Here is a 16,727-nt window from a genome sequence, read left to right as displayed (position 1 = left end):
TAGTTTGCATTGCATACGAGGGGATAGCTGCTAAAATAGCTTTCGCTAAGGTAATTCTCTCGGCAAAAGAAAGGTGCTTAATTTTCCATCCTGCTAAACGCTCTTGGACCCTTTGGATGAGATAGCCATAAGTAGCATACGAAACACGATTATGAAGCAAAGGTACTCCTAAGTATCTGCCCAAGTCCTCCACCCGGGTAAATTGGAACCCATTGCTTATAGCAATACGAGTTTGTTCCGCAACATTCCTCGAAAAGCAAATATTAGTTTCGGGAAGACTAACTGTGTCTCGAGGCATTGCAAAAATCAGAGAGAATCTCTTTAATCACTGCAAGTTGTGCACTGAAACTCCGCAAACAACACTAGATCATCCGCAAAAAATAAATGTGATCATTGAGGCTCATCCCTAGAGAGCTTAATCAGCTTCCATAATCTATCATCCGCTGCTTTTTGAATAGATCGAGTATGTCTCTCCATGCATAGGACAAACAGATAAGGTAAAAGCAGATCCCCTTGTCGAATTCCCCACGAAGGTTTAAAAGCAGATCCCCTTGTCGAATTCCCCACGAAGGTTTAAAAGCAGATCCCCTTGTCGAATTTCCCACGAAGGTTTAAAGCTATCAGTTTGTCTGCCATTCCATGGAACAAGAATTATTGTAGAAGTAACACAACTCATAATCAATTTATGCATATCATTCGGAATTTCAAAATCGTACAAGGTATCATCAATAAAATGATATTCCGATCTGTCGTACGTTTTATCAGATCGACCTTTATAATCATCTAACCCTTCCGCCCTTGTTTCTTTTTCATCGAATGAATTACCTCTTGAGCAATAACAACGTTATTTGAGATACATCGCCCAGGAACAAAGCTCGTCTGATTTTCCATGATCCACGGAGGTAGAAAAGGTTTGAGCCGAGCTACGATAATCTTTGTAATTGCTTTAAACAAAACTGTGCATAAGCTTATAGGACGGAACTGAGCGAAATTTTCTGGTACCGCCATCTTAGGAATAAGGACAAGAAGAGTCCGATTAATATCCGCCGGAACCTCGCCACTTCTAAAGCAGGATTGTACAAATTTGCACACATTTGGACCAATAATATCTCAATTATTCTGAAAAAAGAAGAAGCGTGAAAGCCATCGATACCCGGAACTTTTAAAGGTTTCATATCAAAGAAAGCATTTTTAACCTCATCATTAGTAACATTATGTGACAAAGTCTTTAAAATCACCCTTGAAAACTGGAAGAATCGGCCCCTCAAGTTGTAAATGTGACCCACCATATTATTAGAAGTAAATAAATTTCGAAAGAAAGCCACAGCTCCATGTCTTAAACGTGCTTGATCTAGACACCAATTACCATCTTCTAATTTCAGAGATCAAATAGTATTCTTTCTTCTTCGGTTCTTTGCGCAAGCACGATAAAATCTGGTATTACGGTCGCCATCAAGAATCCAGCTGCACCGGGACTTTTGCCGCCAGAGATTTTCTTCATGTTCTAAAACCAGCTCGAGTTCCTTTTTCAAATCTTTTTCAAGTTCCATTAAAAAATCCGACTCACGACAGGAAAGAGCATTGTCAATGCCCCGAAGACGGGCTAGTAGTTTCCTCTTTCTCCTCCCTATATCCCCAAATGTATTTAAATTCCAAACAGAAAGAGACGTTCGAAGGGTATCAAGGTTCTGCCGAGTGTCTCTGTCACTCGCCCAAGCAGAACAAAGCAAATCTTTGAAGCCCGGGAGATCTTGCCACGAGAGAAGAAAACGAAAAGGAGGAGTTGTGAGACTAGAGAGCGGAGGCTTTATTCGCATAAGTATCGGACGATGGTCCGATCTTAACTTATCAAGGTGAAGGACATGGGTATCAGGGGAAAAACGCAGCCATCCCTCGTTAGCCAAGCAGCGATCTAAACGTTGAAACAAAGAACCCCTTGACCACGTGAAGGAGGGGCCATGAAACCGAACATCCATCGATGCATTGTCGAAAACAAAATTACAAAACCCACTGCTAGGTGATCAACGATTCAAAACACCACCTCTTCGCTAGTCGAGGTTTAATATAGCGTTGAAATCCCTTTATCAGTTTCCATCATTTTATCTCCACTTTAATATAATTAAATAAATATAAAAATCTCATTTATCAATTTCCATCTTCACCCTCCAATTTTCTAAAAATTCAATTTAGTAACTAAATTTTACTATTCCACTTTAACATGAAAATTCTTTCAAATTCCACTAATTCACATCAAATTATACTAATTAAAAATGTCAATATAATGTTTCTAACCTCAAAATTCCTTCCTTTAAATTCTGTAAGCCTCCGATTCAATACAATTATTCAAATATTTTATCGGACTCTATCACTTAATAAACTTTTATACCAACTTCAAATCAAAATTATAAACCCACTAAAATTATATTCTTGGGCTGAGATTACACGCCCAAAATATAACTTTTGAAAAATTACAATTTTAGTCCTTAAACTTTTATAAATTTACACTTTGATCTCTAAACTTTCGAAATTTACTTTTCAATCACCAGTCCAAAATTTGAGATATTACACCATCAATCCGATTGCAACGAAACAACGGTTTATTCACATTCACGTTCACATTCACGACCACTGCTAGTCCAGCAAATTTTCCCCGTTCCCCGGAATTAGTATTATAATCAATCTTAACGGCTTTCCCAATTTTCGCTGCAAGGAGACAAAAAAGTGATTTGGTGTAATAATGGTACGGTAATCCTGGTAAACGAATCCATACAATAACCTGCGACGGATGATTTTCTTCAGTTTCAAAACTTCGATTCCATGGCTGAACTGTTAAATACCTTCCGAATACCACCCAAGAGCCTTCAGTCAAAACCTTCGTGTAATCCGTATCTAATTCAAACCTCACCAGAAAGTAATCATTATCGAGATCGATCAGTTGGAAATGACCGCGCGGTTGCCAAAGAATATTAATCTTGTTCCAAAGTGCCCTATACCCTATCGTTTTCCTCGTATTTTAGTCGATTGAATCATGTACACACTTAGAGAATTGCATGACAGGGTAGGCACCACTTCGATCAACAGATACATCGCCTTCCTGGATCACGACTTCTTCCTCATTCAAGTCAGGGAACGGTGGACGTTCTGAAGCGTCTCCTCCAATCAGCGTGGCTGGCTGGCTGCATATGATCTCCTAGTGCCACCGTTGTTGACAATCGTTTGACTAGCAGAAAGCTGTCCTATCTCCTGAGCCACAGGCTCCATGGCAATATCCGTAGCGTCGCTAGGAGCGTTGTCCGCTACGTGCATAATCATATCGTCGGTAACCCTAGTATCTTCCGGTTCAAGACCAACCCTGTTCTTCTTTGAAGCCCTTTAAGTATTGATCCCCGGTGGAGTGCACGGCCGCTCGAGCGACGGCGGGACAGCCACTATGGCCTCCTCGCCGGAGGCAGCTGTAGAATTTCGTTCATTCACCAACCCTAGCACAAGAAAATTCCTGAAAAAACGGAGCACCTACTTCTACTTTTTGAACACACTTCTTCAGTAAACTATTTATTTTATGAAACAAGGAATCCCCACAAATTTAAATGAACAAATTGGTCAAATCAAGTAATGGTACAAAAGCTTACAGGAATTTCTATAAAAGCCAAATTTGTTGAGGCATTTGTGATTGGTCCCAAACATCAAGTTGTCCCACCAATTTTGGATAATTCTCTCCTATAATCTTCTTTAAATTTTTAATAATTTTCCACCTTTTTATTACCCTTGTGGTAAAAAAAATCTTTCTTTGATAAATCCATAAGTTTACCTAGGGGTTAATTTGATATATTTAGGATTTAATTCGATGAAGCCAATTTGTGTTAGTAGAGTTAACGAGTACTATTTTATCATTTATACTTTATTTTTTTACTATAGTTTATAAAATTTAAATCGAGTCAAATTGAATATAATTATTTGAGTTTTCATTCAGATTTAATTATAATTATTTAAAATACTATAACATTGATTGGTTACCATTTAAATGACTCTCTAACCATATATAACATATATTATTCATTCACATTTCTTTTACATGATAAGTAAGATAGTAATACTATTTAATAAATTAAATATCATCTAAAATTATATAATGTATTTAAAATAATATTTTTCAAAGAATGGATTTTAAGGAAAAACTATCTTTAATATAAAAAAATAAATATAAAAATAAAAAATAAAATAAAAAATAAAAATAAAAAATAAAATTTTGGTTAAAACTTTAGTAAAAGATATAACATTAACGGCGTGAGAGAGAGAGGGGTGACGGCGTCAAATGTGTCAGAAGCTGTAGAAGAGGGACCCAACGGACGTTCATCATACAGAACTGTCAGAGATAGCTAGGTGACTTGACAATTGACCTTCCCGATGTAAATTTCCGTAAATTTATTTTTTATTATTTTAAAATATTTATTTGTTCTTTTCTTCTTCTTCTCAGTGTACGATAATTAGCCTTTTATTGTTGGTTGTGGTCCCTTAATTTCTTTTTCCTTATAATAATTCATTTTTTGTAAGATTATAAATTGCTTTAATCATTGATTTTAATTTTAAAAATTCATAAAAATATTTAATAATATAATAATTATATTTTTCTACAAGTCATAGGTTGATTTATCTGAATGAAAGATCATCGTCTTAAATGAAAAGAAAAAAATAAAATTATAATCTTTATAATAAATCTTTTCAATATTTAAAGATAGTAATAAGTTAACTTGGGTCGGATTTTAGCCAACTCGTCCCGATTCAGGAAGCATATCCCTCCATTCAAATATAACCTGTCCGAGTTTACGGAGATCCAATATGATCCGAAATTTAATCTGAATTTTAATATAAAAACTCGCATTTGATCTGACTCGACACGATATTTTCTTATTCTTATTTGTAATTGAAAAAATATAGAGAGAAATGTACTATATTAATTATCTCTAAATATATAGAAAATTTATTATTAGTCGTATTGAAGATTTTTCATCATAAACTCGAACTAACTTGACTCAATCTATTTCTTTTTTTGGTTGCCCTCTAGTTCCAAGGCTTAGCCCTGACTAATTTGGACCGACCCGGGCACACGCCTAATTTTGTTGGGTGAGTCTCCCAACGGGGATTTTCTGCATACACAATGACTCGAACCTAATATATTGCTTAAGCGATATCAAGTTGCTTATCACTTGAACCAACCTGTCGGTACTCAATCTATTTTTTTAAAACAACCTTATCATATCAATTTAGATTAAAACTCATCAAATTTGAATCAAATTATCATCCATAATGTGTAATATGTACTAATCAATTAATAACTAAGACACTAATAATTATACCAAAAATAATAATCACATTTATAAAATTCTACTTTAATTTAATATAATTATATACAATTTTTAATTTTAATTAAATTATACAAAAAATAATTTTATTTATATATTTAAAAATAAATATATCTATTTATTTTTAAGGTAAATTATATAAATAGTTTCCAAACTTTTAGGGTGTTTGCATTTTGGTCACCCAACTTTTAAAACTTGCAATACAATCATCGAACAATTAGTTCGTTTTCAGTAAGGTCTCTATCGTTACCTCTCATTAGGGTTAGTTGACATCGCACTTAACTCCCGTTAACTCCATTTCTTTTTTTTCTTCTTCTTCTTCTTCTCATTATTCTCCTTTTTAACCAATGGCAGAAGGAGGAGAGACGAAGGCGAAGAGGCATGAAAGATTGGGTTTTGGTTGGAACGATGTGAGAACTTCAAAGGTGGAGGCGGTGTGGCAAATGGTCATTCCAATCGGCCAAAAATCGATGAAAACAGAAAAGGGACATTGGGGGTTTTCCGACGAGATTTGGGTCCCTCTCCACGAAAAACGAAGGTAAGTCTCGGCGAGTGGCTAGCAGGATTTTGGTTGGAATAGGGCGACGCGCCTACTGGTACCGACGGTGACGATCACCGATGATGAAGATCGGAGATAGATGTTCATACGATATTTTCATGATTTTGGGCGAACGGTGGATGGTGAGTATGAGTCGAGAGTTTGGGTGCAGTCGGAAGACAACGCCAGTGACGATGGTGATATGAGCCACTGCTGACTAGAGGTGGGATGAAAGAAGAAGAAGAAGAAGAAGAAGAAGAAGAAGAAGAAGAAGGGGGTTGACAAGAGTTAAATGCCACGTTAGTTAAAACTAACGGAAGGTAACAACAGATACCTTATTGAAAACGAACTAAAAATTGAATGATTGTATTACAAGTTTTAAAAGTTAGGTGACCAAAATGCAAGCACCCTAAAAACTTGGAGACTATTTAGATACTTTACCCTTGTTTTTATACAGAAAAATATAATTATTTATACACACATGACACATGAGCGCACAACTATATTATTGATTTCTGAAACTTAAATCAAATCAAAATTTCATACATGCAATTATAAAAAAAATTAAAATAATTTTGATATTTAATGTTAAAAATGTATAAATAATTTAGATAATCGTAAAATAATTAAATAAACTTATATTGGATATTTTTATTTAAATTTTTTTAACTCGATATATAAAATTTGTAGTGTAATATATTTGACGAACGAGTAAATTAAAAAATATAATGATATGGGATGAATGTGAATACCTTAAACTGATTTTAATAATGAAATTCTCTTGTTTTTCTAGTTTATATATATATATATATATATTTCACGTAAATATATTATTATTGTTATTTTTATTATTCTATGATTATTTATTTACCATTATTCGTAATAAAATTTAATAAAAAAATCGCAAACGGTCAAAACGCGGAGTTAAAACTAATAATACGGCGATGATTCCCTGACGGGAGAGCAGTTAATAACGGAAAGTAACATGCAACTGCCATGCAGGAATTTAAAGAACTATTGGAAAAACAGTAAAAAAAATCTAAATTACAGCAGAAAAGGGAAGAACCCTTGATTTGTTTGGTAATGTAAGAAGTAATTAGTCAATTATTATTCCCATAAATGTAGAAAAAATTAAACTGGAGAGAGAGACAGAGGTGGGGTGTTTTTGCAGTAGGCAGAGGCCATGGCAGAGAGGTTTCTTAACTTTATATGTGAAATAATTTTTCCTCTCTTTCTCTCTCTTTCTCTGTCTTTCTCAGTTCTCTCTTTGGTACCTCTCTGTAACCCTTTGGGGACCGAATAATGTATACAGGCAGAGTGATGTGATATAACGAGCAGAGTCCTCAGTTCTTTGCTGCTGCTCTTCTCTTCTTCCTCCTTCATCTTCTCGTTTTACCCAGTAGAGGAAAAAGCATCAAAAGAACTATAACAGCTAAGTATCACAGGAAAAAGTGAGATTTTTTCCCATGTCGGTGAGTTGAAAGGGTAGCAGTAGAGAGAAAGGAGGAGGCATTGAACGTCGTCGTTTGATTCGTCTCTCTCTTTGGCTGAGATATGGTGGTCGTGGGTGGTTTTTGTTTGGAGACAATGGCATTTCGTTTGGAGCTTGTCTTCTTGGTTTCCCTCTTTTGTTTGGGTTTTACTTTGGCGAATTCCGATGATGGTAAGTTCTACTTGCTGTATTTTCTGGGTTTTATTTTGGCGGTCTGAAGCTTTTCTTAGTGGTTTCCTCAAACATTTTTGGTTCATCATTCATGCTTGAAGCAAACATCTTTTGATGTTTAACTTTCTTTTGTTTTCCAGAAATAGACTAATTGTTTTTTTTTCTTTTCTAAACTGTGTAACGTAATGAAGGAGCAACACTAATGGAGATGAAGAAGTCGTTTAAGGATGTTGACAATGTTCTATATGACTGGACGGATACCCCATCGTCAGATTATTGTGTTTGGAGAGGAATCACTTGCAACAATGTCACCTTCAATGTCGTTTCGCTGTAAGTTTTGATGCTATAAGGTTTTGTTTTTGTTCTCCCTTCTTCATAGAACTAAATTGCCGTTGTGACTGCTGTGTCGCATTGCCAAGGTTACCTTAAAAAACGTTCTTAAGTTACGTTGTGACTAGGGTTTAAATAGTTGTCCGCTACTGCGATAGCGCCCGCAAAGTAGCGATAGGCTGTCTTCTGATATACTCGTTATAGCTGCAATAGTGCCCGCTATGGTCTCAATAGTAATAAACGAAATATAACTGAAAACACTATCGTGACTGAGATTTGAATCCTAGATGTGACAGTTATCTTGTGCTGCAGCAATTTAATACTATGCTTCTCTTTAAGCTGACATTTGTTTTTGTTTGGTTTCTGGTGCTGTAGTAATCTATCTGGTCTATATCTTGATGGGGAAATCTCAACTGCTATTGGAAATCTCAAAGATCTCCTCACCATGTAATATTCATTTATGCTTTAAGCAAATGGATCCCCATGTATGAAATTGGTGTGAATTTGAATTGAGATTGATAAAGGTTGTGTTTTTTTTTATCAGTGACCTCAAAGGAAATCGGCTATCCGGACAAATACCGGATGAGATTGGTGACTGTTCTTCGTTGAAAAGCCTGTAAGTTGTATACTACATAAGAGCTCAAAGATATGATATTGTAGAATTCATATTGAATTGTATTGTGAATTAAACTGAACATCGTGTTGCTGGAATTATCAGGGACCTGTCTTTTAATGAGTTGTACGGAGACATACCTTTTTCAACCTCAAAACTGAATCGGCTGGAGTTCCTGTAAGTTACTTTTCAAGCTTTTCTAACTGATGTGTCAACTTGCTAGTTCCTGGTTTGTTCAGTTCTAATTAGGAATTTTTCAATGACTATAGAATTCTGAAGAACAATCAGTTGATTGGACCTATACCTTCAACTCTGTCACAGATTCCAAACTTGAAAGTTCTGTAAGTTCCTTCTTCTAGTTTCTCTCCGTTGCCATATAATTCACCTGATGATTGGATGAAATTTTCATGCCCTTATATCGGTTGCAGGGACCTAGCACAAAATAAACTCAGTGGCGAAATCCCGAGGCTCATCTATTGGAATGAAGTGTTACAGTATCTGTGAGTGTAAAATAGTTCAATTTATGATCCTATATAATCATATTTTCTCATGAATCCTTATCTTGCTTGTTTTAATTCGCTTCTTTTCTTCGTTGTAGTGGTTTGCGAGGAAACAATCTGGTCGGTACACTCGCTCCAGACATGTGCCAGCTGACTGGCTTGTGGTACTTGTAAGTTTCCTTACTATTGTTGTTTTTGTTATTGTTCTGGGACCTCATATTTTCGTTCTATCTTCTACCATGTAAGGCTTTTTCTGGTTTAACTTAAACTCTGCATTGTTTGCAGTGATGTGAGAAACAATAGTTTAACTGGGAGCATCCCTCAAAATATAGGCAATTGCACTGCCTTCCAAGTCTTGTATGTACTCATCATCTAATTCAACGATGCCTCATGCTTTCGGAAATCAAAATGCCTATGTCTGTTAAACGGAAACATATCTTTCTCGTGATTGGTAGGGATTTGTCATACAACCAGCTGACTGGGGAAATTCCATTCAACATTGGGTTCTTGCAAGTAGCTACATTGTATATGCCTGGGAATCCCTTTTTTCCCTCCTTTAATGACTTTATGCATACAAACTGCTTAGTTTATTAAGTGTACTCGAATCGAATTTTCTGGTTAGGTCTTTGCAAGGTAATCTTCTTTCGGGGAAGATTCCGTCTGTTATCGGACTTATGCAAGCCCTTGCTGTATTGTAAGTGCCTTTCTTTTATAACTGTATTCAAGTCCTTTAACCATCACAGAATTCCTTCATTTCTGTGTTACTAATCTTTATGTCTGGTCACTTTCTTGTGTATGCTATTCAGGGATTTAAGCTGCAACAAGTTGAGTGGACCTATCCCTCCCATCTTAGGGAACCTGACCTACACAGAAAAATTGTAAGTAGGTAACCGTATGTATTTTTAATATCATTTAACCGATTGCGACTTGCAAGTATAACGAGACCATTTCTCGTATATTCTTGAACAATGTTCTGATGGGCATATACCACATGTAGATATTTGCATGGCAACCAACTGACTGGATTGATTCCCCCTGAGCTTGGGAATATGACAAAGTTGCACTACTTGTAAGAATAGTTTTTCTTGTTTGTCTTGCTTATTGAGTTATTTCCATTGATTTGGCCTCTTCCGAATTACTCGCCTATATGATACCTACACGTAAAACATCCGTTATGTATAAAAGCGAAGAGAATATTGTCAGCGTCTCAAACATTACTTTGCTTTATGCAGGGAACTAAATGATAATCATCTTACAGGTCGTATTCCACCAGAGCTTGGGAAGCTAACAGAACTGTTTGATCTGTATGTTAATTCTTAGTAGTTGTTCAAATATTTTGGTTCAGCTATGTCGTACGCACTGACAACCTTTTTGCAGGAATGTTGCTAATAACAATCTTGAAGGGCCTATTCCTGAAAATCTTAGCTCATGCACAAATCTCAACAGCCTGTAAGCACTAATCTTGTTTCCGGTATTCATATTCATTTAAATTTGAACAGTTTTAAGGTAGTTAATTGCTTATTCCGGCGACAGCAACGTGCATGGAAACAAGTTGAATGGAACCATTCCACCTGCTTTTGAAAGGCTAGAGAGTATGACCTATTTGTAAGTAATTTACCTCAGGAATGTTCCGTTATTATCTTGTTGTTACGAATATAATCAATTTGATCATGGGTTCTGCTTCTCAGGAATCTCTCCTCGAATGATATTAAGGGTGTTATACCGATTGAGCTTTCACGAATCGGTAATTTAGATACGCTGTAAGCATTAAGTGCCATAAGGTGTTGTTCCGCTTTGTTCGTTTTATCAGTTGTTAACTGTTGTTTGTTTTCCAGGGACATTTCTGGTAACAAAATTAGTGGCTCTATTCCTTCATCCCTCGGCGACTTGGAACACCTTTTGAAGCTGTGAGTGCTTCTAGAAAATGATATATATATGTGTGCGCGTATAATGTTCTAGTTTAAGTGCTTAGTGAAGGCTTTCGTCATTGCTTTATCCGTTTCTGTAGGAATTTAAGCAGAAATCATTTGAGAGGAACCATTCCAGGAGAGTTTGGCAATCTAAGAGGTGTTATGGAAATGTAAGAAATCTTAATCTGTCTGCCATGAAAATAGGCTAAAGCTTTAAGAAGTACATGCTGATCTCTTGTTTTATACTTCTACATTGTAGAGACCTTTCGAATAATCATCTCTCGGGCGCTATTCCCCAGGAACTTACACAGCTTCAGGACTTGTTCTCATTGTAAGTAACTTTGTCAACTCAAATTCCAAACATTTTAGGCGTTGGAAAGAACATCCCGGCACACATGACGCTTCCGTTTACATGTCAGGAAGAACATTTTAGGCATGATATTCTTCGTTCTTATAATCCGCTGGTTCTAAATAATGCAGGAGGCTGGAAAACAATAACTTATCCGGAGATTTGACGTCCCTTATCAGCTGTGACAGTCTTACCATCTTGTGAGTTGAGGTTGCATTAGAAGTTGTGCTTTATTTTTGACATAGGGCTGCATCGTATAACTCCATAACTTGAAACCTTGCAGGAATGTGTCCTATAACAACCTTGCTGGCGATATTCCCACAAGCAACAACTTTTCAAGGTTCTCGCCAGATAGGTAAAGATTTTGCTCATTTGCATTCAAAACAAATATTTGTGAATTAGTCGCTACCTTTTCTTCGTACGAATCTGAGTTTAAACCAACATCTCTTTACAGTTTTATTGGAAATCCCGGGCTTTGCGGCTATTGGCTTTCTTCTCTATGCCATGGATCTCATCCCACAGAGAGAGGTATTTTTATCTTACATGTCGATAGTATGAGTTTCTATAAACTTTCAAAAGAATTTCGGTATTTCAGGCAGATTTTTACCTCGAATTCGGAAGCTCGGAAGCCACTATGACTAGAAAATAAAGATTAACACAATGAGCTACTACCTTGTTATTCACATTGGCATCTACACCTTGAGTTCTTGGTTCTCTTTGAATGGTTATTCATTTGGTTATGCTGTCTTGTCTGCAGTTGCAATCTCTAAAGCAGCAATCCTCGGCATCGCGCTCGGTGCTCTTTTGATTCTTCTAATGATCTTGATTGCTGCATGTCGCCCCCACAACCCTACACCCTTTGCAGATGGATCATTGGATAAGCCAGGTGCCGATAAAATGTTCCCTTTTTTCTTTTGAAGATGCATTCTTATTGAAATTTATGACCCTTGTTATTGACTTGTGAAATTTTCGATGACAGTTACTTACTCGAGACCAAAACTGGTGATCCTACATATGAATATGGCACTTCACGTATACGAGGACATCATGAGGGTGACCGAGAATTTGAGTGAGAAGTATATAATTGGCAGCGGCGCATCGAGCACAGTCTATAAGTGTGTTCTTAAGAATTGCAAGCCAGTTGCCATCAAGAGGCTGTATACTCACTATCCACAGTGCTTGAAGGAATTCGAGACGGAACTCGAGACGATAGGAAGTGTTAAGCACCGAAACCTGGTTGGCCTTCAAGGCTATTCCCTCTCCCCTTCTCGGAACCTTCTCTTCTATGACTATATGGAAAATGGCAGTCTTTGGGATCTCCTCCATGGTACGCTTGTCTTCTATGAATATACCAGTACCATTCTTTAGCTTCTCTATGTGCTCATTTAACACATGGAACACAGCTTTTCTTATCATCCATGGTGAAAACAACACATTTTCCCATTTTTACTGCAGTTTCTACCAAGAAGAAAATTCTCGATTGGGACACTCGACTGAAGATCGCACTCGGAGCAGCTCAAGGGTTATCTTATTTACATCATGACTGTAATCCCCGGATCATCCACAGGGACGTAAAGTCATCGAATATTCTGTTGGACAAGGATTTAGAGGCTCATCTTACAGATTTCGGCATTGCTAAGAGCTTGTGCATATCAAAGTCTCACACTTCCACTTACGTAATGGGCACCATTGGTTATATAGACCCCGAATATGCTCGCACTTCCCGCTTAACCGAGAAGTCCGATGTTTACAGCTATGGGATTGTGCTACTTGAGCTGCTTACAGGAAGGAAACCTGTGGACAATGAATCCAATCTTCATCATTTGGTTAGTTTTTATGATCATCTTCATTTTAACCGAATACTTTATTTAGGGTCTGTAAGTAGTTTCAAAACTCCATTGATGTTACATTTGTCTCAGATTTTGTCCAAGGCTGCAAACAATGCTGTTATGGAAACCGTTGATCCAGAGATCACCGCTACTTGCAAAGATCTCGGAGCTGTTAAGAAAGTTTTCCAGCTTGCCCTTCTATGCACCAAGAAACACCCATCAGACCGACCGACAATGCACGAAGTGACACGTGTTCTAGGAAGTCTCATGCCGTTAGAAACCCCTCCAAAACATCTGAACTCGGTCCAACTGGCGCCTCTGCCATCTACCAAGGTCACTTGCTACAAGGATGAATATGCAAATCTCAAAACTCCACACTTGGTCAATTGCCCATCTATGAGTACCTCGGATGCACAACTTTTCCTCAAGTTTGGAGAGGTTATTTCTCAAAATAGTGTGTAAAACGAAGTCTAATGTGCATTAGAGGATTGAATATCAAAGGATGTCTTACTTTAGGTGTAGCCAATAGATTTGAGAAAGAACCAAAGATGCTAACTAGTGATAGTACTACAAATTCATGCTTGCATATTGACTATATGCAGGATGGACTGAAGGGGGAGTGGGTTAGAGGCAGTCACCCCGTTGAAAATTTTAAACTAGCATATATTTTAGATATTTTCTTTATATTTTAAATTAATAATCCGATTTTCCCCTAAAATTTTATAAACTTATCCTACTAAAATTTTATCCTACGTCCGTCCTGACTATATAAGACTATGACAGTGATCTTGGCATTGTCTAAAGTGGGACCTTTGGCATGGTGGGGTTTACCAGTGAGTTGGGTGCTTTCAGCTCTGCATGAAAACTCATTATTTGCGTGACCAGCAATAATGCACTGATGAGTCCTCTGCTGCGTGTATCAGTTCCATGTGTTTCAACTTTTGAATGCTTTAAGATGGGGTAGTTTAGGGGTGTAAATGAGTACCTACAATAAAATTTTCATGTATAGTTCTTATAACTTTTATTTATTAAATTAAATAAATAAATATGAATAAATTTTTTTATATTAATTTAATAAATAAATAAGCACAAACGGAAATGTGTTCAATTCGTTCATACCATAAAAAAATTATATTCATTTAATAAACAAACGAATACGTTTCAGTTCGTTTGCGTTCACAAAATCGTTTATAAGTTTGTTTTTATTGATATTCGTTTAAATATATACAAATCGAACATGAACTATTTCAATAATAAACATGAATATAACTTTCCTGTTCAAATCCAATTTATTTACATCCTTACGGGTGGCCATTGATTTGCTGTACACGTCACCACCTTAATAAACTTGCTGGTGGTTGTGACGTCCCCATAAGTGGAAACTTAATGATTAATGAGCCTTTATGTCCCCATAAGGTGAACATAACTTGAATTTTCAGCTTGTATGTGAACTGTGTTCATACTGGTTCTGTGAAGTTGCATTCTGGCAATGTGTGATGAACAATCAAATATTTTATTTCCCTTGTTTCCCTCAAAATTACATAGTTTGTGTGTGCGCGCGCTTATCAATCATGTATTTTATTGCCATTTTTCATCACCTTAGTCGCCAGCAGCCATGCCCCCCCCCCCCCCTCAAGCCTAAAGCTATCACAGCAGAACTCTCTTCTCCCTCCTCTTCCTATCTGGTTATTTTTCCCTTAACACAACCCTATAGAATCTAAATCCCTACAATATCAGACAGACCGAAGGACCCCGACCCTAGGCAGGGGCTTAACGGTGATCAAAACACGACACCAACTACAACTTAGTGCGATCGTTTTCGGATGTTGTTGCACTACCTGAGGATATATCAAAGCTAATTACAAGGTCATGGCTGAGTGGATAAACATTCTGGTGCCACCATTAGCCAGATCAGGCCGAACGACGACAGTGATGACTATGACGGTGATGACTTTCATTTTAGTTGTTGGAAATAAAATAAGCAAACAACAATAAGCATCATCATCATGATCACGAAGATGAAAATTCATTCCCCAAGAGTTAGTTATATTCACTCAGCATTAAAGACAGTTCTTGTAATTCATTCAAATAGTTAAAATGAAAACGATCACTCAGCATCATGATCATGAAGAAAGCTACAAACTAACAAAAACACCGTGTAATAACTACAACAAATCATCACCAAGTTGCCTTTCCTTAAAAGTAGTTATATTCACGTACATCGGCCAACGAGAACGACCGCCAATTTGAGAAATTCCGACCACTCAACTGCGGCGACGAAGAAGGTGAAACTGTCCTCGTTTGTGGGTGCAGCGGAGGTAACCGAGGGCTCGAAATCGATGGGGAATCTTCACCGGTGCTAGAAAAGCTACCGGTTTCGGAACTACCCATTGCAACAGCAAGTGCCAATGTGCTTTTGCTTGAACTTATTGGTCGGATGAGTCTTTTGTTCCTGCATTTGTCCCATATATGATTGATTGCCAACAGATTTCTCCTTCTTCTTGTATAGGCATTCTCAGGCTTTGCTATGTCTTTAATGGAGGAAACTGCGGTTGCTTCTGCTAAACTTGTATAAGACCTGGATTTTCCATTGTAGAAACTCGAAATACTTCTTCTGGAAAACAAAACCAAAAAATCCCACACTTTATTTCAGCATATTAAACAATTTGATCGATAAAATCACAACTTTTTTTTTAAAAAAAAAGTTTTGTTTACCTCATGCCTAGAACCTGTTCGATGGAATTCATCATATCCAAGGGACCTTCATAAGAGCTCTGAACCTCGTTTTCCTCGCAAGACACGTCATCGTCATCGCTATTCCTCCCGATCGAAGACGACGTCGTCGCGGAAGACGAACCCGAACCCCTCCAATCCTCTTCCTCCTCCTCCGTCGCGGACGGCGGCAACTCGAATCTAGAAGCATCGCAGGCGCACTTCATAACGCGACTAAACCCCGATGTTTCGATCCTTTCCAAGGCGATCGACATGGCTGATCCTTCAAAATTTCAACACCCAAACCAGCAAACCAGATATTGAAACAGACCCAAAGAGGAAAAATCAAATTCAGATACGAACAAAGGGTTCGAATTGGATTTGGCGATTCGATTGTCTGTTGTTGTTAATTATATATTGGGGGATTGAATTGAATAAAGCAACGGGGTACTCTTATCCTCATCCACACATTGTCAGAAACTTTCCCTTTTTTAATGAACATCCAGTAATAAAATAAAACTGAGCTGTTTTTGTCAGGTGTTTCCGTGTGCAGAATATCATGTATGCACTTTCTTTATTTTAATCTGTTAGTAAAATTGTTAATTTAATCCCTGTAGTTTTTAAAATTTAGTTTTTGATATTTTTACCCTACTCAACTCTAAAATTTAATCCATTGATTTAATTTATATAATATGAATCTTTATTTTTTGTAATGGTATCAAACATAAAAAGATATCGTTAACTTGATACGAGTGTTTTGAAGAGAAAAAAAATTGAGGTTGATATTTTCTCAAGTTACAATTACAATTAACAATCAATATGCAACCATACAAGTACCAATTAAATTAATATTTACATCTGATAAGACTTAAATCATAATAAAATATGTTCAAACTCAGATACCCAAAGTCTTATAAGTTCAA

General features: G+C 36.8%; 2 protein-coding genes across 2 annotated transcripts; one reads left to right on the top strand and one right to left on the bottom strand.

Moving 5' to 3' along the window:
- Window positions 1–2,248: 2,248 nt before the first annotated feature.
- Window positions 2,249–16,169, bottom strand: LOC120167846. The gene is made up of 3 exons (XM_039176739.1): window positions 15,808–16,169; window positions 15,240–15,706; window positions 2,249–2,260 (listed from the first exon to the last, which is right to left on the bottom strand). Exons 1-2 carry the CDS (start codon window positions 16,077–16,079, stop codon window positions 15,289–15,291), a joined length of 690 nt encoding a protein of 229 aa, XP_039032670.1. The 5' UTR covers window positions 16,080–16,169; the 3' UTR covers window positions 2,249–2,260; window positions 15,240–15,288.
- On the top strand, window positions 7,457–13,739 carry LOC120167842 (LRR receptor-like serine/threonine-protein kinase ERECTA). Its single transcript, XM_039176734.1, has 27 exons — window positions 7,457–7,561; window positions 7,753–7,891; window positions 8,267–8,338; window positions 8,436–8,507; window positions 8,610–8,681; window positions 8,774–8,845; window positions 8,933–9,004; window positions 9,103–9,174; window positions 9,290–9,361; window positions 9,460–9,528; window positions 9,627–9,698; window positions 9,811–9,882; window positions 10,002–10,073; window positions 10,237–10,308; window positions 10,382–10,453; window positions 10,538–10,609; window positions 10,693–10,764; window positions 10,840–10,911; window positions 11,013–11,084; window positions 11,174–11,245; window positions 11,395–11,463; window positions 11,547–11,618; window positions 11,718–11,791; window positions 12,021–12,149; window positions 12,243–12,590; window positions 12,719–13,089; window positions 13,183–13,739. The coding sequence occupies exons 1-27, from the start codon at window positions 7,486–7,488 to the stop codon at window positions 13,552–13,554; spliced, it is 2,943 nt and encodes a 980-aa protein (XP_039032665.1). The 5' UTR covers window positions 7,457–7,485; the 3' UTR covers window positions 13,555–13,739.
- Window positions 16,170–16,727: the final 558 nt, after the last annotated feature.

Source organism: Hibiscus syriacus, unplaced genomic scaffold (genome assembly GCF_006381635.1).
Source record: "Hibiscus syriacus cultivar Baekdansim isolate YM2019G1 unplaced genomic scaffold, ASM638163v2 tig00111701_pilon, whole genome shotgun sequence".
NCBI classification, from domain to species: Eukaryota; Viridiplantae; Streptophyta; class Magnoliopsida; order Malvales; family Malvaceae; genus Hibiscus; species Hibiscus syriacus.
Note: the sequence above shows the minus strand (reverse complement) of the source record. Positions and strands in the feature narration are given on the sequence as shown.

Coding starts and splice junctions, on each gene's coding strand:
- LOC120167842 (XM_039176734.1), top strand. CDS start 7,486: ATGGCATTTCGTTTGGAGCTTGTCTTCTTGGTTTCCCTCTTTTGTTTG. Junction 11,085..11,173: donor CTAAGAGGTGTTATGGAAAT/GTAAGAAATCTT, acceptor TCTACATTGTAG/AGACCTTTCGAATAATCATC. Junction 13,090..13,182: donor AATCCAATCTTCATCATTTG/GTTAGTTTTTAT, acceptor CATTTGTCTCAG/ATTTTGTCCAAGGCTGCAAA.
- LOC120167846 (XM_039176739.1), bottom strand. CDS start 16,079: ATGTCGATCGCCTTGGAAAGGATCGAAACATCGGGGTTTAGTCGCGTT. Junction 15,707..15,807: donor GAACAGGTTCTAGGCATGAG/GTAAACAAAACT, acceptor TTTGTTTTCCAG/AAGAAGTATTTCGAGTTTCT.